This window comes from Hydractinia symbiolongicarpus, chromosome 2 (genome assembly GCF_029227915.1).
Source record: "Hydractinia symbiolongicarpus strain clone_291-10 chromosome 2, HSymV2.1, whole genome shotgun sequence".
In the NCBI taxonomy this organism is placed as follows: Eukaryota; Metazoa; Cnidaria; class Hydrozoa; order Anthoathecata; family Hydractiniidae; genus Hydractinia; species Hydractinia symbiolongicarpus.
The window spans coordinates 17,167,624-17,192,716 of record NC_079876.1 but is presented as its reverse complement, the minus strand read 5'-3'; the positions used below and the strand labels follow the sequence as shown (position 1 = coordinate 17,192,716).

The window sequence follows — 25,093 nt, the reverse complement described above, 5'->3', positions numbered from 1 at the left end:
ATATATTTTCAACTGAAATTGATGTCTCGATAACTTCAACAGTATTAACGCACATTACCTAAAATGGTAAAAACTTTATAAAAATAATTATACAAAAAACCAATAAGCGAGGCTAATTTGTAAATGACAATAGTGTTTAACTTCTTTATTGTGAAGGATGCATTGTTTAGTAAAACATTCTGACGTGTCAGTACTATTGAAGTCATGTGACAAAATATGGGAGTTCCTGACTTAAAATGTATGGTACGATAAAAGTTTAGCACAAAGAAGAAAACAGCTTCCGCTAAAGAAGTTGAGGCAGTCTAAGGTTTATCATTTTTTGTTTCTTTTTTGTTCTAGTGGCCCCCAGTGGAAACAATCCACTAACTATAGGTTTTTGTGATTTTCTGGTCTAGCCACTTTAAATATTTATTATTATTATTATTATTAAAATATTTTTCAACTTCAACAAATATTTATATTCAACTTCAACAAAAAAAAACGCCTTCAACTTCAAGAAAAATATGCAAGGTTCGTAGCTACAAGAACTTCAGTGAAGAGGCTTTTCTGGTCCATATTTTAATAATTATGATGACCTTGATGAAGCATGTGAGAAACTGAATAAAAATGTTAAAACAGTGGCTGACAAACATGCCCCTTTCAAAACACATAGATTTTCTGGCCGTGTTGAGGCATGGGTCACTGATGAAACGCCTTCAACTTCAAGAAAAATATCGTTAAACTTTAGCAAAATAAATCTTAAAAATTTCTATGCAAAAAAATATATTATCTGCGAAATGAGCGAAGTTTGGATAAGCGAGACAATATCTACAGCGGGAAAAACCATTTTGCGCAATTAAAATGTAAGTTTATTTATTTATTTGTGGCAAATATATATAATTAAAATGGCAGCCTCTAACGAAAACGAGAGTCAACAAGATTGCTGATCTCAATACTTTTAACAATAAAGATGCATGTGCATATTTTACATGGCTAGCCTCACAGATATCAAGGGATATACCCTGTCTATTATTTCCAGCAGGGGCCATGGCTTTGATGCGGAGTCCTGGAGTATTTAATGCTCTCTTTGAGCTACATAAAATCTTAAAAAAATTTTTATCAACAGTTTAGGACACAGTACAGGACACACAGACCTAATAAGGGTCTGCGCTCTACCAGACAACTCCCTGCAACATACAACGGCCAACACAGTGTGCCATCTCCCCAATCTCCCTGACATGGCTTGGGCACAAAGTACAAGAGTTATAACCACTAAACCGTAATAATGCATGATCCTCGTAATGTTTTTGCTTTAAATATTTTTTTATTTTATCACATCTTATCCCATTGTAATCTATATATATTTGATATTAGTGTATTTTGGACGTATTTTGGATGATTCCAAAACGTTAGAAGTTATGTTTCTACTTCTTGGCTGAGAAATAAAGAGGGTGCCGATAAGCCGCAAACGCCCGCATATATACGGGCGAGTTCGGGCGACTTTTCAAATAAAGTTGGCGGTTGTCCCCCGAAACCGCCCGCACTTTTCCGAGCTCGACCGCAACATTCCCGAAATGCAATTCCTTGTTAACAAACCATGCGGACAATAGTTGGAAAGAAGGCGCTAGAAGAGAAAGGAGTTAATAAAGTTTATATATAAGTTATTTATAAAGTAAACTTTATCAAAAACCATCAAAAACAGTTCTTTTAAGAACTTTGCTACTACATAGTAAGTTTATTTTAATTTTTATAGTTTTTATGAATCATATTAGTGTCTGTTTTTTATATTTTTCGGGCATTTTTCGGGCCTATGCGGGTTTTTTCGGGCGAATACTTGAATTTTTTTCAAAACGCTGAACTCACCCGAAAACGCCCGCACTTTTTACGGCGTATGCGGCTTATCGGCACCCTCGTGAGAAATACTTTGATAATAAGAATAAGCAGCCGCAAAACAGATTTTACTGGTCCTTAATAAGAATGCACCTACTTTTTAGTTTTTACTTACAAGCTGTCAATCTCTTCCCCAGGGCTCAATTTGATATTGGCACAATGTTTATTTTTTCCTTGCACACGGTCACAATATCAAAAAATGAAAAACAGCCACGGGGAGGTTGACAAGCTGGACATTTATTTTATTACAATTTTATTACAATTTTTGTTAAAATGACACCTTGTTTGCTCTTCCCAGGCCTCTTAAATTTTTTAAAATTGCGGCATATCGGAAAAGCGGCACACGGGACCCTGTTAAGTCGGGACTCAGGATGCGGGATGCAGGACCCTGGAAAATACCTATTTTAACAGTTTCGCGGGACTCTGTATCGAAAGTGTAAAATCAGGACCGTTGGATAGAAAATAAGATATGTCGATGGTAGTCATTCCCAATGTGTGTTTTAAAAAATATACATGTTTTAACAAGGAATGAATAGAAATTCTAAGAAAGAGATGTAAAATAAAAATTATACACAAAGCGTGTTTCAAAAATATAAACACGTTGAACAAAGAATAAAAAAGAAACTGTAAAAAAGAATATTAAATGATAAAAACTAAGAAAGGTAAAATCAAAATTATACACAAAGCGTTGTCTGGTTTTACGTACCATTCAAAATGTGTCATGAATCGTGAACACCTACCACAATGTTTTTAAGCAAAGAAAAGATTATGAATGCAGGAGATTTTTTGTTGATATCACACTGACAAATGGTGTTAAGGTTTTTATAAGTGTGACGTTCTTCATCTTGTGAACAAAAGAGTGTACACACGTTTTTTTTTATACTCTATAAGAATATCGAGGTTGAAAAATGGAATAAAAATTAAGAATATCCTAAAGAATATGTCCAGGCTCTAATTTTTACTCCAGATATTAAAATTTGTTTCTTATTATATATCACGTAAACTGAACTTCTTCATCAGTACAAAAGCAACAACGTAATGTGTCTGTTACACGTAGTCAAACTTAGCTCTAGCAGGCTTCTAGAAAACTAATCCAGACCAACCTTAGAGCTAGCTAAGGTTACAGATTAGATAAAGTATTCTTTTTACAACACCAAAGTAGCATTAAGTAGCATATAATATCGTTTGTTCTTTTTTTATTAGAGTCCTTTTTACACTTCTAATAGTTGTCAACCATTTTTTTTTTTGTGAAAACGAAAGTTGCATGTATGGTGTAGAAAAATTCAAAATTTTAGTAGTAAATAAAATGGCAGCTACTACCTAATACGATAGAACGCTAACATTGTGATAAAATTTTCCTCTGTTGTTTGAGTTTTTGCCGGATGTATCAATAACGGTTTTGTTCCTTCGATATTATGACCGATTTAATGCGCAGTAGTAAATTTTAATGAAGTGTCAATTCTAACATTTTCTGAAAGATCCCCATCCTGTATGGAAGCTGCAACAACATCAATATCAACCATTGTGTTTCAAATACTTCTCTTTTTTTAGGCAAAACTTTGCGTCAGAATGTTGTACAACAGTGTTCTTGTACTGGTAAATTGTCAGCTAGCCATCCAGGCTTTTGTGGGCCTAGCTGTCTGTTTATGCTGCCCTGGGTAGCAACCAAGGGTGAAATGGTACTCTATGGTCATCCTTCTTTAGTTTTAAAAAGAATAAAATGTTAAATTTGCTTTTATTGGGTGACTAAAACAAGATATAGAGAGTGAGGTCAATATTGATGACGTTATAATTTTATGTATTGTATTTACTCGTGTTTAGTTTTGAATTCACCCCGGGTTAAAATAAACTATAGTTTTTTTTTGCAGGAAAAGAGCAAATCAGTAAAATTTCAGTCTTGCCATTGTTCTTATTCTGTTCTTATCGACATATAGCTTGTGCAGGAAAATGTTGACTGGTAATATAACGGTGTTAATAGCATTTTCATTTCTTTCATCTTTTATTCTTTTAAAATTATCTTACTTTTAAACTTTTTAAAGATCTACAATGTGTTTTAATCACCCACACTCACAGTAGGAATACTTTTTTATAGCACAAAAATTATAAAAAATGCTGACTTTATGATTTATAGAGTGGGTCAGTATTTTGTATCATAAAATTTTTGCCACATTGCGTCCTACGTCCCGATATCAGGATCCCACGTCTCCAGTCCCCTGTCCTGACTCAACAGGATCCCGGGTCCCACTTTTCCGATATGCCAAAAATTGCAAAATTACACAAAACTCTCCTGCGTGTGTACCCAATTTAATGACACTCTCCGTGACACCTATGTTTTCAACAACTACCTGTTGTTACCTTCTTGGAATTTTCTTTCTCCTTTTTACAACTGTTTGTTGTTTTCTTTTTCTCTCTTTTTTTTTAACTTTTCGTTGTTTCCTTTATCTCTCTTTTATACAACTTTTGTTTTTTCCTTTCTCTCTCTTTTTTACAACTTCTCATTGTTTCATTTTTCTCTTTTTACAACTTTTTGTTGGTTCCTTTCTCTCTTTTTTACAACTTGTACTTGTACTTGTTTCCTTTCTCTCTTTTTTACAACTACTCGTGTAAAATTTCCCTTATCTCATGAGTACGCACACACCACACAACGAAGGCTGACGAAGGCAGCCCAGCATATTCACTCTTTCCGTTGTACTTTTCCTTTCCTTTAACCGTCTCATTGTTTACTTACGCTATGTTCTAACATACACCTGAGATTAACACACCGTATCTTCACTGGGGTACACGCACGGTGACACACCATAAGCAGTAGACTCACAAATGCTGTCCAACATAAACACCAAAAAAATAAAATTCAAAAAATTCAAAATAAAAATTGATTGATGTAGGCCAATTGCTTCCACCACTGGAGAAAAACCTTGTTGATTCATAAAACCAAATCGAATCAATGCAAGGAAACCGTGTAGCTAAAGCAAATGGACAGTATGTCAGGTGAAGATTCATATCCATGCTGACCCACTCGATGAAGTTACCATTATACCAACGGACGTCAACGATCCAGCAGTAATAAGGTTGAATATAAAAAAAGAAAGAAAAAGAAATACAGTGTTAAAAATGCAATAGATGGGTGCGTGTGGAAATCTTCAGTTGGATTTTAAAGACAATCTTGTCAGTTTAGGTCAGAGGGCAATGTGATGGAAATTCCTAATTTATATGCCATTACAGAGGCTAGGCTCAGTGCCCTGGCTAATTGAGGCAATACCCAATGTGGGTAAACAAAACAACATGCACCAATTTTGAAGCTCAATATAGTGTTTTTATATTTTAATTCACCCAACCAGCTAGCAACCTAACTTGAAACTGCAATCAACATGAGCTAAACTATGTTTAGCTCCATTTATCTCTGAATCGTGGACCAATATCCATTATGAGCTCCAACTTTGTGGTTTTCGTATTAATCATCTGAGTAGACGATTCACGTAGTATATTACCTTGAAGTAACGGCTATAATAATCAACACAGACTAGTAGGTGCTCTCCAGTTGGGAACGGCCCACACTGATCACATTCTACTATTATCCACTCATTAGGTATTTTGCTTGTCTTAACAGGATCAGAGTTGGGCATTTTTCCAACAACTTGGCAACTTGTCATTTCTCGGCATATTGTTCAGCAGCTTTGTTCATTTTCGGCCACCAAACTTTGTCCCGTAATTGTTGTTTCGTTCCAACTAATCTTTGATGACCCTTAGGAGCAAAGGCCAAAGTAAGGTGAAGTGAAATGAAGTAACAAACCATGTAAACCAAAACAATGACTTTATTCAACTAAAAGAACATATGTATGCCCTAAAGATAAATCAGAACAAATATACAGTACTGTGAAAAGGTTTGTTAACATCGTGTTCATGTAACGAGCGTGGTGCACACGAACCACGATAAAATCGTGGTCTTTATGTATAACAAACATTCAAACATTCTATCGTGGCCACCACGCTAATATTATTATCTCCATGAAGGATCGTGTGTCCCACAATTATTTTCGCGAGCTCCACGATCTTTATAGCCAGTATAATTTAATTTTTTTTCTTTTCAAAAAAGTCTTTCATTAAAGTTAATTTGTTTGTTTCAGGTTTTATCAAGTTAAAAAAGCATATTCGTAGTTTTTGCTTGGTGTATACTTTTTGGTCATGGACGCGATTGTATTTTTATGAAATCTCATTTGTCTAGAAAAGGTAAATTTGTCTGCAGTGATAGAAATGCTTTTTTAGATTACATTTTTAAAGTTTATAAACGAAAAGCGGCAATAATGTTTTGACATAAAAGCAACTGCGCGACCGTTTTGAATTGAGGGAAGCAGAAATGGCAACATCAGAAGTATCACATTCAACAACGAATGACACATCCTCGTCAATTGGAGCGAGCACAGCTTTTCCAAGTTCGGTTTTAAGAGCATTGAACAATTCAAATGCAACACCTTTTAAGGGGAAAAAGTCAGCATCTGCGAGATGTCGAACTTTGTCAGAAAACTCAGGTATCCATTTCGCATAGTATGCAAACATGCCCAATGCACCCCTGAGGGAAGCTGCAACTGACAGAGGTGGAAACTCCAGTAATGGAAGCTATCTCTCTGGGTCAGATTTAGTGCATTTATGACTTATTTGATAACCCAGAATATTGATCGATGTTGCACACTTTTTAGTTTTTGTTTCATTGAGAGTGATGTTTCTTCTTTTAATCATTTCTCTGAAAACTTTATCATTTCGTTCAAGATGATACAGGTAGGGTAATGTGTCATCTAGGTTCTCCTCTTCAACAAGATTTGGAACACCATTAGTCACACTGAAACTGAAAGGCATGCAAACAAATTCAAATAAATCTCCAAGACCTTCGAATGCGGCATATTGCCTCTCATGTTTTTGAGGTCGTAAAAAGAAAAGAATTTATACTTAGAGAGTTTGTTGACCATTTCGTCAATCCGAGGAAGTGGATATGCATCAAGATTTGTAAACAAGATAGTTTGTGAATAATCCACACACAATCTTTTTCGGTGTCTATTGAATTCATCCTTTGCAACAAGAAGCTGGGCCATGCAAGGGGAGTCACTCTTTTTAATCACGCCAGCTTTCAGAAGGGAGTCAAGTTCTTTTCTGATAAATTCTCGATTATCTTTGTTGAAAGATCTTGATTTTGTTGCAATCGGTTTAATATCATCTGGCAAATTTTTAAAAAGTGATGGTGGTGAAACATTTGCAAACCTTTGCATTGTAGCTAACTCTAGCGATTCAACAGGTTGTTGCATTGCAATTGCTTTTGGCTGTATAGATTCTTCATTCAAGCTGGAATTAGATTGTGGCGATACTTCAGGTTGGTCAGATAGTGCACTTATGTTAGAAGTTATTGGCGGTGTGATAATGAGGTCTGGCTGGACTCCTCCAAATTGGAATGTTAAGTTCTTATGCTGTTTTTGGAAATCATGACCAAAAATAGTATCACTGCAAAGATTGGGAAGAATATCCACTTTTACATTCTCATATACTAAATCATTTAAAGAGAAAGTAGACAGCTTTCTTTAACAGTGGATTCCATCGATGTTAACGCTAAGGAAACCTTCTTGTCCGAGGGACTGTCACTGATAAAACTGCAAGAGTCAATAAGAGCATTCATAGCGAGTCCATTAATGGTAACCAGCACAAAGGCATAACAAAGGTTTGAGAGACAGGCAGCAGTTACAGCACATAGTGTTGGTGAATACAAAGCAGGAAGGTTAGAATTTTTCTTGTCAGATTGACACACCAATTCCACTTCTGTGAATTTACAGGCTTGGGCCAACTAGCGAATGTTTAAATTAAAGTTTATGTCAACAACGAGCAAACAAGTGCCTTTTTGGCACTTGTTTTTATGTTTATCAATTCACCTTTATAATATCTATGCATTAACCAAGTTTGAATTCATATCCCTTAACAGGTTTAAAATTACTTATGTCAGAAAATGTCAAAATTTGCTATTAAAAATGACATCATAATATATGCAACAAAACAATTAAATCTGAAATTCTTTAAATGTAAAATCTTAAAAAAAAATTTAAAAAGACTACTTTTTGAGCTCTATAATAGTCCAACATCATTTTACACCCTTTAATGATTAATTGTGGGAGACACTCTTTCATCAAAATTGGGAAATCATTGCTTACAAAACAAAAACGAAGTAGGACAATTTAAAACATTTTTTTTTTCATTCTCATTTACGAAAATGACATCTGATGTAAGTTGCATTGTTTCTGATTGGAATGTTAATTGTGCATTGCATGCTTTTTTTTTTCAAGCATAGACATCAGTTTTTTTTCTTGATTCAACATCGTTTTTTTTTTAATCCAACATCTGTCCTCTTGGACATCTAGTAATCAGCACTGAGCACCTGCAACTATTAACCTATAATTATTTTATTAAGACTATCGATTCATGAAATAAATATCTAAAAAATTGCAAAAAAAATTTAATTCATAAAATATCAAAAAAGGCAAATCAGGACATAGTGAACACAAGGAAGATGCTAGAAATACATGTAAGTGGATAAATAACAAAATGAAATCAGAAGGAGTTAAAGTAAGGGAGAAGGGACAAAAGGGAAAAGGTGGAAAAGCCACAAAAGCCACAGTAGCTCTTGTATGGTAATGAAAGACCATACAAATAAAAAAGCAAAGGATCTTGATTTAGAGGTTGTATTATGACTGCAGATGGAGAAATGATAACAAGATAAGATTTCAATACTTGTGACATTTTCAACCTAACCTCATTCTTAAGTTGTTCTTATTTTTCACTCATTGGCAATCAAGTTCCAATTAAACTCTATAATTTAAAACATTTTTGACTTTTAAGTATTTGTTGTTTTTTTGTTTGTTAGTTTCTTTGTTTATTAGCAAAGTATATAGTATGGTTATGTGAAATCAAATTATAGATTTAGTTAACTTAACCCTATATTAAAAATATCTTGCCAAGCTTGGTGACGTCTTTGATGTGGTTTTTTAGGGGACCATTATCACTCAAAGTAACACGATCATTAGATCACCAATTTCAGATAATGTTATAAAATTAATAACCTCAGGGAGTTTTCTTTTTGTTAAAATCAATTTAAGTTTTATATATGTGTTTAGATGTATTTTCAATTGTAGATTGTGTCTCGGCTTGTTTGTATTAATAATCTTTTATTATCAATTTCAAGAGTTACCTTGCATTTATAATAAACACACTGTCCTCATCAGAAGGCATCTCTGTCTACGATAAAACCTTATTAAGTAATAATCTTTTTCCCAGAAAATTTAATCTAGCTTTTGTTTACATGTAATACTTATGCCCTCATGGTTCTTAGTTCTATGTGCTTTAATGAAATATCTTTGTTTAAAGTTGTTTTTCTTTACATAGAGAGTATACAATCTATAGATACAGATTGTAAAAGATGGCACCAAAAAATATCATTAAACTTTGTGAGTTCTGGTTGAAGTTATGTTTATATATTGAAAACTTTATTAAACCAGCGTTGTTGAATGTATTGCACAATGTGAACAACCGTGGGTCATACCAAGGTTTACCGTCTGATCCAAACAGATTATATAACGACTTGCGAAACCATCTCGCCAAATTAACCAAGTTAAAAGATAAAAAGATTATAAAAAGCGATCAATGGTTGCTTTTATTTCCTGTTAATCAGCAAACTGACTCTTCAAAATTTGATACAACATTAATTGTATTGTTGATTAAGAATTGTACAACTTTTCCTTCTCCAAGTGAAGGTTGGAAACAAAAACTTCCAGCAGCAACTGACACGACAATTGGTGCTTTTATTTTACGTGCAAGTGAATTTAGAAACTTCATTATTCATTATGCCAATCCGGATACTTTAGAAGAGTCAGAATTTAATAAGATCTGGTCGCAGGGTGAAAAGATTTTAAATGGACTTGGATATACTGAAGATACATGTGGATTAAAGGATAATTCACTTGATCCAACAAGGGTAGATTATTTTCGAGTGTTTCTGAATCATCTACAATGTTGTCAAAAACAATTGCAACGCATAGTCGATGAAAATACAACTGATATCTCCAATTTTCAAGGTTTAGCAAGAGAAGTAATTGAAATTAAAGAGAATACATCCAGCATTAAAGATTGTATATCTAATCTTAAAGAAGATGTAAATAAGGGTAAAAAAGAGCTGAAAGTCGAAATTGCCGACAAAATAAACAATATGCTTGCAAGAATTCATCATTTAAATGAAACATATGAAAAAGAAATTGCAGAATTAAATAACCAAGTCGTATATTTGGAAAGGGGAATTAAAGCGAACACAAATATCTTAGATGATCATGAAGAAAGATTAAGCAAACTTGAAAAAGGTAATGTTATATGATTTCTTCTGATTACTGCTGCAATAACTAAAGATTTAAGAAGGTATTGCTGTTGAATAAGAAGTATCTAGTAACACCCGTTAGACTTTGATAATTTAACTTAAATAATTATATTCACAAAGGAATTGGTAAGCAACTGGCTGGGGTAAAAATTAAAGGGTTAAGCAACCATGTCTTAATCCTATTCGGCCTGGTGGCAGATTATATATTTGGATAATGTTTAAACTAAAAAGTATATTTTTTCATTTTGCTATTTTTTTTTACAAAAGTTTATTTATTATGCTGTCTTCTCTATAAACTATTCTGATTTTTTTAAATAACAGGGCTCTTTCATCCAATATATGCACTCACTCAGTTTGTGTGAAGTTTAAAAAAAAACAGTTTGGCATTTGGAGAAAAAAAAGTTGACAGTCATCGTTTTTGATATAATTTTTATATGTCTTGTTACAAATTTAAAGACAGAATTGTAACACAAGTAGGGTTATTTTTGCAGTAAATATCAGTGACAATCCAACAAAGTATTTTTATTTTAGAAGGCTGCCATAGTTCTTTCTCGGAAAAAGTTGCTACAGACGTACCAAGGTAGAGTTGAATTTCTTTTTAAATTTACGACAATAACTTGTGGCGTACAATTTAACGATATATGTAACATCTTCAAGTTTCAGCAATACATAGCTAGCCCTGACTAATTAGATCTGAAATGAACTTTTTTGTTCTTTTATCCATTCCATCTGATAAACTTTAAAAAATATTTTGTCTTATATAACTATCTGGTAGAGTGCTTTATGTACAATGAGTTTCATTCATTGTCTTATCTTTAGTTTGTGAGAAATAATATAGCAGAGGTCTTTTTATAGATGCGTAACATGAGCAGTCCTCAGAATGCATCTCTCTGCTCTTTTCTCACCCCAGTTTGCTATATCTCTTCTTAATCATAATATAGTAATAATCTAATATACTTGGAATACCAAGCATAGATGGTAAAAAATCAAAAGATTAAGATATGAGAGAAGCTTCTCGTAAAAACGTAAGAAAGCTGTACTACTCCATGGTTGGAACATGGGATAAGAAGGGAAAATCCGAACCTTCTAAACATTTGAACGAATTTGACACTCACAATTTACCTGGAAAATTTTCCTGGAGGCTTTCTTTATTACTCTACGCAAACCAGAATTAAATGATCAGGTAGATCACCAATCATTGTCACTTTTTCGCTATGGGATTACTTAAATTTACGTAATTAATCTGCTTTTAAGTACTTCCAAGTCGAATATTTATGGATGGTTCAAAGTTTAAAAAAAGTTTGATTTTATTGTAAGTATTTAGTTGTACATAAAGACTGATGTAAATAGTTTTTACGAAAAGCTTCTTTCATATTTTAATCTTTTGACTTTTTTCTGTCTATGCTTGGTATTTTACTTTAAAAAATAATAATCTAAAATACTAAATTAGAAATACATTGGATTCTGTAGCACAACTTTTTTCTTGTGCACAGGGAGACAAAATACTCGTATTACTAATACGGAAATTAACACGGGTTATATGATGAATACAGTAGATTAATCCACAGGCATACAGCTAGTCTCTTTATATTTTAGTTTTTATTTTAGTTATACGCTTTTCAAAAATCACCAAAGTAATCTCGTCGTAAAGTTTGATGAAAACTTCTTTATACAGCATATACACGCCACTATTACTAACAACTCTCTGAAATACTCAAAACAGCTGGACATAGATACCGATTATGTTGTGGAAAGAAAGAATGGAAAGTTACTTCTGATGATTTTCACCAGCAATGTATTTCATATGGGTGACTTGTCAATCACTTTAAAGGACAATAAAAACAAATTAGCGTGCGTTTTGATTAAAGGTTGGTTATTTAGCTACGACTGATCCAAGAATTTATGTCATATGTTTTTTTTTTCACATTTCTCACAACCCAACTAGTCCCACGGTTTATGATTTCATTATTATTCCAGTCCCTGTTATAAAAATGTCTCCAGCTATGGTTCACAATCTTTTTTTTGTCTGTGTCTCAACATAATTTTTACTGTAATAAAATGGAATCTTTTTCATCACTTCTCTCCATACAGTTACATTGTTTTTTTTTTAATGCTAATAAGTTGAGGATTGAATTTTTCAGTTTGGACTTCATTGATAGATCCTGCCCAATATAATCTACAAAACAAGGCATTTCATTGAAATATTTAGGACCAAAATATTTTTATTGGAGCGCTAGTTATTAAAGCGCTAGTTTCTACTTCAGGTGAGTGTTGAAACCTCGAGTGTTTTTTCGTTTAGATATTGAACCAGCAACTATACATGAATGTGTAGCAACCAAACATGTGAATGTTTTAACACACAACAGTAGTGTAATATCTAAACATATAAAGTCTATTTTAAAGAAGGAAACAAAAGAAGCAGATGTTGAATTTATATGTGGTGGAAGCCTTCAAAGAATGTCAGCCAAAGAATACGAAGAGTACGAAAAGGATTACTCTTGTCGTTATTTCACCATCAATGGCAAGTGCATGGAGGAACCACTTCAATTTCCACCTCCAATCTGTAATCAAACCTCTTCTGTATTCGCACAGAACATAAAAAATGTTATATTAAAGTTAAAATACCAGTTGTTTACAATATTTACACATTATGATACCAAGGATCATATCCAATTTTTGAAACTGAATGAAGAATTTTCCTTAAACAACACTGTGTCTAATGATAACCGAATACTACTAGTGTTTTTCAATACAATCATAAACATTAGATACACTGATGCAACCAATGCAATTGATATACAAGATGAGTTTAAAGCAGGCGAGACAGACCTTAAGGAATTATCCATCATCAATAGAAAATGTTTTAAACATGGTAATTGGACAGTTATTAATGTTGTAGCTGCACCTAATTTTGAAATCACCCAAGATGCTGAAGTATGTATTAACTGCAACTTACTCTGTAAGAAAACATTGTCTAAGGAGAGAATTATTCGGGATTTTTTTTCAAATATTTTAAAGAAAGAACAAAAGAAAAACAACTATGATAATTCCAAAGAACAATATATAACCACAGTCAGCAAAATCATGTGTTTTATGGCCACACGTAAAGCACTTTATTCTGTCCCTTCACTTAGTGATAATATTCACGACCAAGTAAGTTCATTAATACTAACTATACAGCAGCTGCGAATTTTGTATAGCAGTTATAGGAAAAAAATTATAACAGGTCCGTTAGGTAGTGGCAAAACAGTTTTAGCTCTGTCACACATGGAACTGGCTTATGAACATTCTGAAAATAATTCGGCTATTTATTATGTAGTATGGGATGACAAAACATTGTTAAAACAAGATGTTATTAATCATGCTAAAAGATTCAAATGCAAGAAAAATGTAGAAGTCATTGTTACAGATATTGTCGAGTTGGCAAAGAATTTAAAAATGCAAAAGGTTCCAACACCTTCTCAGCTATTTAAGTCGTTAGTTAAGAAACACGGTGACAAAAAGTTGCATTTTATCATTGACGAATTTAATGGTGAGATGCTTGGAATTGAAGAAGCCTTATCGCTAAAGCAATACTTCAAAATGGAAGCTAGGTTGGCAGACTCTTACATCGTTTTCTTACCACAATCCATTGAAAAGCATAGATCCTTTGTTTCACATGAAACAATCACAAAACATGAAAAGTATAAATATGAGGAAACAGGACTAGAGTTTTTCAAGCTTGACAGAGCAATGAGAACATCTGCATCAATCTTTCAATTTTTAAAAGCTTTCGAAATAAAAGCAAGTGAAAAAAATACAGTAATTAAACTTCCTGTGCAAGAAGCGTCCCAAAAGAATAATACACCTGTAGTTTGGCAAAAAGAAACATCACCTTTAAAGCAAGAAGACCAAGAACAACTGCCAATACGCCAAGACCTGTCACAAGACGTTACCAATGGGAACAGATTGTTGGACAAAGGTGTAAACAATAATTTTGAGGATCCAATTGATATTGATCGTGTTGCAGCAACAATCCAAGATGAACATCTTTCAGAAGATGTAAGAACAGAGATAAATTTTCAATTTAACTCCGCAGCTTTCATTGGTCATAATATCAAAGGTACCAAACCATTGCTGATACATCCGGAATCAAATGAACTGAAAGAAGAAGAACTCATTGCAATGATCACTTTAGTTCTGCAACACCTTTCATTGCATTACAATACTAAGCGTTTGTTTATTTATAATACATTTCATCAAATGACTATATTTTACAGATTGCTGACGCTATTGGATTTAGATTTCTTTCAATACGATGAGTACACTGACTGGAAAATTTTCAAAGAAAATGAAGAAATCTCCAATCTTTTGCAATATTCAAGCTACAACATACTCACTACACCTGAGGGTTGTCGTGGCGTGGAAGCAAGTGAATCCATCTGCCTCATTGAAAATAACGACCGCACATTGAAACATTTAACATTGGAATCGATGTCTAGAGCTACACAAAACCTAATCATTGTTTCAACGTCTAACATTAACCAATCTAAGTTAGATTTTTCAACTGGTCACATTATCAAAGAACTTTTGCCTGTATATTTAATTGAAAATCTTGTAACACATTCCAAGGATCTAAACACAGACAGACCATACACATACTCTAATGAAAACAATATCAATAAAGTAGTTTTTAACATAAATACACAATCATGGCAGTTTAAGGAGCTGATGAAGAATATTAAACATATTAATCATCCACAAGCAGCACCTGTAATTACAAATGTGCGAAAAATTATATTTAAAAAGTAAGTCACTCATTATGTTTTCCTACGTTGATGTTGCTGTGAAAACTGCTTTGTTTATTTAAAATCAAGAAACCTTAAACAAAATATAATAATAAAATAGCCAATGACATGGTTAACCTAATAAAGATGGTAATTTAACCACCTTTCTCAAAAGTAGAGATCTATATCAAAAATATATTTGTGTGTAATTAGAAAAGGTGATAATGTACTTTTTTACTTTAGTCTTCATCTTCCTGGAAAGGTTGACAACGTAGCCTGCTCATATTTGTCAGATAAATCATGTGAGTTAAGTTGGCAACATAATGCTGATAAATATACAGTTAAAAAGAGAAGCAACAATGTTTCAGATTGGAAAGTTTTAGCAAGTGGTATTACGTCTAACTTTTGGATAGTGAATGACATCAGTATTGGAGAAAATTGCACATTTTCAGTGGTTGCAAGAAACAGAGTTGGACAATCTGACGACAGTATCTTCTCGTATCATCATAAGACGTAAGATTAAGTCATTTTTTTTTATTTAGCATGTAAAACTTTTATCAACATACCGAAAAATGTTTTGTTAAAAACGATAGTGTTAATGTAACGAGAATGTGTTTTTTAGGCCTGCAAAAGTTGAAGATGTCACATATACATTTGATGGTAAGAAGAATATATATTATTTTATTACATCGTAGAAAGAGAGAGTTGATATGAAAAATTAGGATACATCTATAACACAAAACACTAACATAAAATTTCAGATATTCAATATTGAACGAAACTCTACGTAAGAAAAATTGTTGTCTGCGATTTATTTTATCAGGCATCTAAAAATAGTAACAATAACAAATCATAAAAGAAACATTTCGTAATGCGTTATGAGCTTTATAATACACCTTTCCCGAATTACATATCCTTTATAATTTTATAATTTTGATTATTAATTTAAATTGGTGTGTATAAATTTTTAACTTAATCCGGAATGTGACAATGTTGCTTTGGTGGTAATAATGTTACGGTTAAATTCTACTTAATTTTTGACTAGCTAAGAAACATATTCCTATAGTCATATGTAATTATACTAGCAGTTAGCTACAACTTAAAACTGATAAACTAATACTTAGCAAACATTAGGAAAAAGGCAATGGGTTTAAAAACAAAAACCTTGTACCTAGCTAAGTTATTGATTTTAAGCATAAAAACTTTACACAAACCTTGTTATGAATTGAGCTTAACTTCTTAAAATATTTTTAATGGTTTATATTGAGGCAATAAGTGTAAAATAATAAAGGAACATCAATACCAAATTTTGTTAAGACCCTCTACTCAGTTCTTCAAAATTCCTCGCCTAAAAACATCCATTTTTATTTTTCGCTCCCAACTTTGCAGTTAAAAGTCACCCAAAATAAGGGTCATTTTCAACAGTTTGGACCAAGGCTACACGGAGCCAAAATATCATAGGCGTAGAAGAGTCCTGAGTACATGAGGCTCAGGTGCGATAGGTATAGAAAAAAACGCAGAGCGATACGGGTTTCACAGTCGCTATACCCCCTTTTATATTTATTTCCTAATGGAGCAGCAAATCCAACGTCTAAACGCGAAATTTATTTGAATATTCAAAGTCCTCTATTAGAGTTTCGATCATTTTGCCAACGAGCAGCGTAATGACGTTATAATTATTTTAATGTTTGCCGCCTTAGGCGGGAGCATTTATGCAAAATGGCGATCGGATTATCATAGAAGTAGCTTTTTTAACCTTGTTTGTTTTACCTCTATATTCTCTTGCAATGCAAATCAGGCAAAAAGAGATATTTTTCTTAAATACTAACGTTATACGAGTGTTTTAAGATTAATTGCTTTAAAGTGGAATGTTGCTGTACGTAACATACAACAAAGCGCTATACGTTAGTCCCAACATTGCTTTATCGTGGTATAATCGTATGACTTAAAGCGTACATTTATCAAGAAGTTCTTACACAACACCTGCAATACTGTGAAAAGGTTTGTTAACATCGTGGTTCGTGTTTATTTTGTGTTACGCACGAACTACGATAGCCCACGATGCGTATTTTTTAACAATCGTGAACCACACGATCACGTTTCGTGGACTACACGAACAAAAATTAAACATTACACCGTGGCGTCCACGATAGATAACTTCTATTGTAAAACAAGACTGTATTAGTTTATCAATTAAATCAAAACCGAAGGCAAAAAAATAAATTAGCTCTTTCTGTTTTAATTCGTTGTCATAAAGCTAGCTATATAATAGATTTTTATCGTTCGTGAATCAAAATGCGACGTAATAAACATTTCTCTCGCCGCTTTTTGTTTATAAACTTTTAAAATGCGATATAAAAAACATTTCTATCGTCGCTTTTCGTTTATAAACTTTTAAAATGCGATATAAAAAACATTTCTATCGTCGCTTTTCGTTTATAAACTTTTAAAATGCGATCTAAAGAAACATTTCTAATGCCGCTTTTCGTTTATAAACTTTTAAAATGCGATCTAAAGAAACATTTCTATCGCCGCTTTTCGTTTTTAAACTTTTAAAATGCGATCTAAAAAACATTTCTATCGTCGCTTTTCGTTTATAAACTTTTAAAATGCGATCTAAAGAAACATTTCTATTGCCGCTTTTCGTTTATAAACTTTTAAAATGCGATCTAAAAAAACATTTCTATCGCCGCTTTTCGTTTATAAACTTTTAAAATGCGATCTAAAAAAACATTTCTATCGCCGCTTTTCGTTTATAAACTTTTAAAATGCGATCTAAAAAAACATTTCTCTCGCCGCTTTTCGTTTATAAACTTTTAAAATGCGATCTAAAAAAACATTTCTATCGCCGCTTTTCGTTTATAAACTTTTAAAATGCGATCTAAAAAAACATTTCTATCGCCGCTTTTCGTTTTTAAACTTTTAAAATGCAACACCTATTCAACTCGTTGAGATGCTATGATCTGCCTTGTTGTTTTCGTAAAATTGTTCTAATAAACAAAATTTAGCTTCTATTTTCTTAGGGTGATTTTCACGAAGCGAATTAAACGGCAAATTCGACGGCGAATTGTATCTGAGCATGCGCAGTTCGATGCAAAATCAAAACAAACAAAACTGCGCATGCTCAGAGACAATTCGCCGTTGAATTTGCCGTTCAATTCGCTTCGTGAAAATCCCTTTTAATTTAACCCATCGCGTGTCAGAAAAACATAAATTATTCGTGCAGACGAATTCGAATATATTGAGTACAGTCGTTTTATTTTTATCACCATATCATTTCCAACCGAAATGAATATGTTTCATTAAAAAAAAGGGTTACCAAAACCTCAAGGGTTACCTAGAGTCAAGACTGCTTAACGCAGGTCAGGTCAACATAGGTTGATTAAACTCCCGTTATGAGACATGATATTGATATTGTCAATAACGAAAAATAACGACAGAATTAGATTTTTATTCTCGGGATTTTTTTGACTAGGTCGCGTGACAGGGTTAACCTAGTCTAAATCCGCGCCTGACCGTAGTTCAAGTCCTTGATTCTTCACAACAAATTTCACAATAGGAAAGAAATAATTCAATAAATCGTGTAAATATAAAGAAAAATGGGTGTTTTGTTGCTGACGAAGCTTGATAATTGCATTCATGTTTAATCGCGCCAATTATTTCGCAGTTTTAGTAGGTGAGAAAGTTGCAAAGAAAATAATTGCCGGTAGCTTGAGAAAGAATTGTAAGAGAATTTATAACCTACATTGTTCTTATTTCGTAAGGAAGTTAAGAATTAGGGTGTTGTTTTGAAACAAATGATTGAGTCGAGGCTATGCTTGTACTGTCTCTATTTTTCGGCAAAATCCGAGGCTTATGTCCTTATAAAATTGTTCTTATAAAACTTGTCCACCAAATATACAGACAATTAGCGTGAAAATAAAAAATTGAGATCGCGTGTTAAAAAGTTTCGTCGAGGCGCACGGTCGTCTCAGAGGAATACATGCAGACACAATCGAATATGTTGTATACAATTATTCTATTTTAAAAGTATAACTTTTGTGGCAAAGCTAAAAGTTTTCATTTGACAGAACTCTTTCTGATAAACAAGACTTGCGAGGTGAGAATTGTTTTTTTTACTGAGAAAATCATTTCAGTAGAAAGTTAAAATAATTTTCAAATTTGTTAAAATATTTTTCTCAAAATTTTCCGTTAAACTATCGTGTAGATATTCGTATATTGAACACGCGAAGTATTTTATTTACTTTATTTTAAAAACAAAACCTTTTTAAATATCAATTTTTTAAACTAACATGCTTATGTCAGCACGAAATAGGCAAAACAAATATTTTGAAAAATTGTCTCCAAATGCAAATTATCCCATACATGATGACGTCATCATATTAAAATTTTAAATTTTGTGTTCCGTCTATTTATATTTTTGTTTTGTTTTACTTGTGTGAATATTATATATATTAACAATTTCCTATTTATATTTTCAAGTTGACAAAGTATTCTTATTTCAGACAATAATTGTTTTACGCTTTAATTTGATGACGTCATAATAATATTATTACCCTAAATTTGTTTGTTTTTAAATTCTTATGTTTTTATAATTAATACTGAATATTTACCATAATATTAACATCCTTTTTTTAATATTTTCATGTTTATAAAATGTTTTAATCTCTCACAATAAACAAATCCATCTTAATATTGTAGTAATGAGTTATATTTTTATAAATTTATAAATTCATTCATTTATTATTTTATTTTTAGATATCGTGAAAATTATTAAATCTAACGATATCAACAAATTGAAAAAATTACTATCCATTCATCCAAACATCGTTCACATGAGAGATGAATATGAACGCACACCATTGATGTGGACAGTACATTTCACCAACAATACATCAATGGTGGAAATACTCATCTCATATGGGAGTGATGTTTGGGCGGAAGATGATGAGAAACAAAACAGTTATCATTACGCTGCAATTGTTGGTCGTCACACAATATTAGATATGTTATGTCGCCATGATGTAACAAACATCAACCGTGGAGATGATGACAACAACACACCATTACATTGGGCTGCAATTAATGGTTACATCTCATGTGTTGATGTTTTGTTACGTTATGAAAATATTGATGTGACGATCGAAGATGAATATGGATATACAGCTTATGATCTTGCTGGAAGATTGAAGAATGAACAAAACCAGGAAATAATAAGACGAAAAATAAAAGAATACGAAGTAAGTTATTAAGTTGATTTAATAAATTAGAAAGAAGAATAAATTTGTAATTAGTTTTTATTTGATAATAAAAGGGATATTTATTTTTTTAAAAGTTTTAGGTTAGGAATGTTATTTTTTTTAATTTCCGTTCAGGGTGTAAAAATTAAAAAGTTTATTTTTGAAATAATATTATATTATGAATAATAGAAATTATATAAAGACAATGTATAAATCTTTAATGTAATAAAATAGTTAATAATTAGTTGTTAATGATTATTTTCTTTAATTAATAACAATTTAAAAACGAATAATGAAAAAATACAATTTCGTTCCCAGACCGTTTTATACTCTTGTGCAGAAGAAGAGCTAGCAATAATGAATAAAATTATTCTGTATGAATTGTAAAAAACTGGATAATATAAATTCGATGAAATCATTAATTGAAAAGTTAAATATCGAGTGCGTTACATGATGGAAATTATATAAAACGTAATATATTTTCTGCGTATGCTTTCAGATCTTGTGTGTAATAAAAATATTCTTTTTTTTAGGCTCGCAAAAAGTAAATATCTAACGAATGGAATTTGTTTCGACTTGAAAAATGACAATCAATTTCGCATAAGGTAAGGTACTTCGAAATTTCTTTACAAACATGGTAATTTTTATTTTTTGTTTGTTTTTAAACAAAATGTGTTTATCCAGTTTACCTTCTTATTTTAGACACGAAAAGAATTTGTGTTACATCACGTTCTGTTATTTTTTGTAATATATTTCTTTTTTTTTTAATGTGCGTAATTTTTTATATAATTCCAGGAAATAATTAACGATCACGAAAATAACGCGAATTTGTATTGCAATTGCTGGAAAAAAGTTGATTCTTTAACTTTAATAACAAGTTTTTAATGAACTGTTAAACGTCCTGGATATAAACAAATTTTCAGAATTAGCGTCGTTTATTCTTTGGAATAGAGTATATGAATATAGATTGTAAAAATTAATTCGATTACATATCACATGAAAATTAGCTCGGTGAAACGGATCTTATCTTTATTAACAACTAGGATCTCACTTTGTCAAACAAGGACCCGGTAAATCGGGCTGAAAAAATTCCATGTGATATAAGCTCCAGCCCATCAAACCGGACTGACTTTCTATTTTTGTGCATGATAGGATTATTTCAATTAGAGAAATCACATGTTTTCTGTACGTTAATAACATAAATATTAGAGAACTAACTTTTGTCAACATATATGTTTTATTATATAAACTTTTTAATGAAAATAATAGTTTTATACACTAAGAATAATAAATATATATACAAAACTTATATTGAAAAGTACACCTGATCCAGCCTTTTTCGTGGAACTAATGTTTAGCCCGAGCTAACCGGACTCATGTGATAAGGTCCTTTGTGTACGTACGTCTGATAATCGCGTAAAATTTAAGTTATATACTTTTAAATTTTTAACATGCATATATGAAAAATTAATTTATAGCTAACGCTCGACTATTTATTTGTATTTATTTCTATTGAGCACGGTTTTAATACCGTTTCTTTACAATATCTTTTTTTATATTTTATAATTTCTTATTTACAATGTACATAATTTTATATATGTATAAAAATATTTTTAACAATTTTTATTCGATTAATTTACGTCATGTTCGATTATGTCGTGTTTCATTTAATTTTTCATTCACAAGAAGATGCATGGTCAAAGTCACGTGGTTTTACTGCGTTCACAGTGTCTCGCGTCTCGTTAACGCTATCTTTCTGAAAGATTTTTTTTTTGCTATACTATATTTTTTCCATTAAAATGCCGCGAAATAAGTTTTTCAACCTACGAATAAAGGCAGGTATGACAAGGATAAGGTTATTTTCGGAAAAAAAAGCACGAAGTAATAAGATCTTTGAATTGTGAAGCGTAAAAACAAATAGTCTACTAGCACTAAAACGCAACTTTTTCAACTCTAGCTATGTTGATGTGTTCGGAATTGTAAGGCAGGGTATCCACTGTCAGGAAGTCTGAAAATATAGGCAAAATGTCAAGTAAATGTAGAGGAGAACATTGAAAAATGTCACGAATTTTAGCTAAAAAATGTCAGAAAAATAGAGGTCGAGTTGTGAGTGGACCTCCATTAAGTAAGGGCCTATTTACACTTCTATGCGTTGGAATTATTGGAGAACGAAGGTACGGTCCGAACTTGATGCATTGTTATTAGAAAGGCGGGATATACTAAGAATGAGAAAATTGCAGAACGGAAATGCTAGAGCAGTGTTGCAAATGTCAAGATTCTCTTACATTTCAAAATAGTGATGATACAAGTGAACGCGTTCGGTTTGAAATTACTCGTACAACGAAACATTTTGGTGTGCGTAGTCTGGCGTATACACTAAAACAGTAAACCGCCAGTCTTTCGCGGAATTAGCGCCGAACAATCATTTTACTAGTTTTATATTTTGTATATACCATAGGACTCTTTTATGAAACAGTTTTTGAATTTTTCATAATCTGATACGACTATCCTGTGCAAATATATTCGAAAATAATGATTACAATGATCCCCCGTAACCATCAAGCGCACCCGATTATAAGCGCATAGGAAAAAGAGATATAGAATACAATGTATGTTTCACTTAAAATGCGAGATTTTTTTCTGCTTCTTTAATTTTGTTACGGATATAGTTTTTATGAGGTTTAGAAGACTACATTACCGTAATGCTTCGAATAAACGCCCCCTTCTATTAAACGCCCCCTCGAATAGACGCCCCTCCTTCGAATAAAGGCCCCTCCCTCATAAGGGGAGTTTATGCCAGGCGATAGTAAAAGTATACTTACTTACTTTTTCCTAAATCTTAGGTTAAGGTTGGAAATTTAGATTCCCCCCTCGAATAGAAGCCCCTCCCCCAAAAAAAAATTTAACAAACGCCACGGGCGTTTATTCGAAGCATTACAGTATGCAAAAACCAGAAAGCGAATTTCACTTGATGAGTGACGATGATGATTCAGAATCCTCTGACACAGATGGTGTTGACTACGAAAAAAGTGATGTTCGTTCTGGTATTTCTTCTGACGATTCAACAACTGATGAAGATTAAGGAATATAAAATGTACAAAATGATAAACAAAAAAAGAATATACATCATCGAAAAAAAATTATTAAATTTTTCTTTCTTTTTTTTTCTTACAATTTTTTTTTACTCGTTTATAAGCGCACCCGTGGATAAGCGCACCCTCAGTTAAGTGCATCAAAATCTTGCTATCGCCACTAATAAGCGCTGCGCTTGATCTCGGCATTTTATGGTATTGTTACAAGTCGTGAACCCTCTAGTTTTACCGTTCTTTAAAGATGGCGCAATAGCACAAGTGATTTATTTTGCTGGAGATTAGTATGTTATATTTGAATTCTCCTTTGTATTGCGGCCAGTACAACCTCATCCCCAGGGCTCTTCTTTATATCTCAATACCAAAAAGTAAAAAAGAGCTCTGGGGATGAAGTCTGCGAAAAGTATACTTTAATCGAAGTTTTCAGGTCAGAGTACATGAGCTGATGTGTATATTGGACTGCTCTTCGCCAGTTACTGCCGGGTCGCTGCTCTGGTTGAGAGAAAATCTGGTGGTTTTCTGTTTAAGTATGTGTTTCGTCAAAGAGAGCAATGTTGATATAATACCATCCAATTTTTAATGCTGAAAGTAATACGCAGCATTTCAAATTGCATCGTTTACGTTCGTAAAGTATGTTACTGGCGCAGATTTAGGAACTTATATAGGAAAAAAATACAGGTTTTTCTTAAGCTTTCTTCAAAGTTAACAACACGAGATTCGATCAGCATAAAAATGAACGACTTGACACAGTAGCTCAACCTGAAATGTAAGGTAACTCTGTTCTAATTGTCCTAAAATTTATGTAAATTTTATACAAAAATTGAGATTAGAAATGTTATTTTGATTGGCACATTAGCTTAACTAAAGAAGCAAACACGTGATGTTGGCCTTCCTAGTAGTGCGCGAGTAAGGACAAGAGTGAGAGTCAGGTATGGGGAAACCTGAGCAACTTTGAGATTAAAAAAAACAAGACGTATGATATACGCAAACAACCTCGCGAATAAAGTTTACAAAATGTTGTCTATCAAATTGGGATTTTTGTTACGAAGTTAGACACGACATATTTTCCTATTCAGATACGCAATAATATTTGTTACACACTACGCAGTTATTTTTTAAAATTGATTTGTGAGATCTTCCTGAAAGGAAAATTCCTCGAAATTTTAATTTTCGATGGGTCCGTCTTGGGTGAACCGACTGACAGGAAGAAGAAAGACCACAAACCCACAAACCCCAAAATTTGCGAAAGTCATTAATTCAGTTAATTCTGCCTACATTCACTTTTAAAAAGTTTGGTGGAAACACCTTTATTTACTAGCATGTTAAATAAGTGTTTTGAACACTTGTCTTATCTTTTTAAAAAAGAAAAAAGAAAAAAAAAGTAAAAATAGTTACCAAGATGAGATTCGAACACACGACGACTCCCGTGTCGGTGCTCAGAGAGGCAAAAATTTCCATTCTTGTAGGACACATTTGCGTTTTAATACAAGCTCACGAGCTTGTAATAATTAAAAAAGAAGCGTTGTAATTTATCCCAAATTTTCAATCAGATTAAAACAGGGTGTTGAAACTGCTAAGGAGGCTGAAGGGTGTTAAGAGTGTAACACAAGGCAAAATAAAAGAAGCCATCTGAAAAAGCAGGATTTGGATTGAATTTTTTCACTCTGTTATAGTCTATAGACTATGATTATGTTAAGATTTTTAGACCCCTGCGTGTGACGTTGTCAAAACTCC

General features: G+C 32.5%; 1 protein-coding gene across 4 annotated transcripts; it reads left to right on the top strand.

Moving 5' to 3' along the window:
- Positions 1 to 340: 340 nt before the first annotated feature.
- Positions 341 to 21,924, top strand: LOC130629724 (uncharacterized). 4 transcript variants are annotated; one of them, XM_057443052.1, is made up of 10 exons: positions 341 to 1,708; positions 9,283 to 10,250; positions 10,796 to 10,844; positions 11,873 to 12,132; positions 12,564 to 15,051; positions 15,274 to 15,543; positions 15,653 to 15,690; positions 19,789 to 20,270; positions 20,804 to 20,875; positions 20,973 to 21,924. In XM_057443052.1, exons 2-9 carry the CDS (start codon positions 9,317 to 9,319, stop codon positions 20,816 to 20,818), a joined length of 4,536 nt encoding a protein of 1,511 aa, XP_057299035.1. In that variant the 5' UTR covers positions 341 to 1,708; positions 9,283 to 9,316; the 3' UTR covers positions 20,819 to 20,875; positions 20,973 to 21,924. The 4 variants fall into 4 exon arrangements, with proteins under 4 accessions (XP_057299035.1, XP_057299036.1, XP_057299037.1 ...); XM_057443053.1 differs by lacking the exon at positions 341 to 1,708 and having other exon boundaries at positions 6,128 to 10,250; positions 20,804 to 20,871; positions 20,972 to 21,924; XM_057443054.1 differs by lacking the exon at positions 341 to 1,708 and having other exon boundaries at positions 6,128 to 10,250; positions 21,066 to 21,924.
- The last annotated feature ends 3,169 nt before the right edge of the window (positions 21,925 to 25,093 follow it).

What these genes read in the sequence shown, in the direction of transcription:
- LOC130629724 (XM_057443052.1), top strand. Translation starts at nt 9,317, where the DNA reads ATGGCACCAAAAAATATCATTAAACTTTGTGAGTTCTGGTTGAAGTTA. An exon ending in GTTGCTACAGACGTACCAAG is followed by an intron (nt 10,845 to 11,872) that starts GTAGAGTTGAAT and finishes TTTTTATTTTAG; the next exon opens with TTATACGCTTTTCAAAAATC. An exon ending in TTCTCGTATCATCATAAGAC is followed by an intron (nt 15,544 to 15,652) that starts GTAAGATTAAGT and finishes TGTGTTTTTTAG; the next exon opens with GCCTGCAAAAGTTGAAGATG.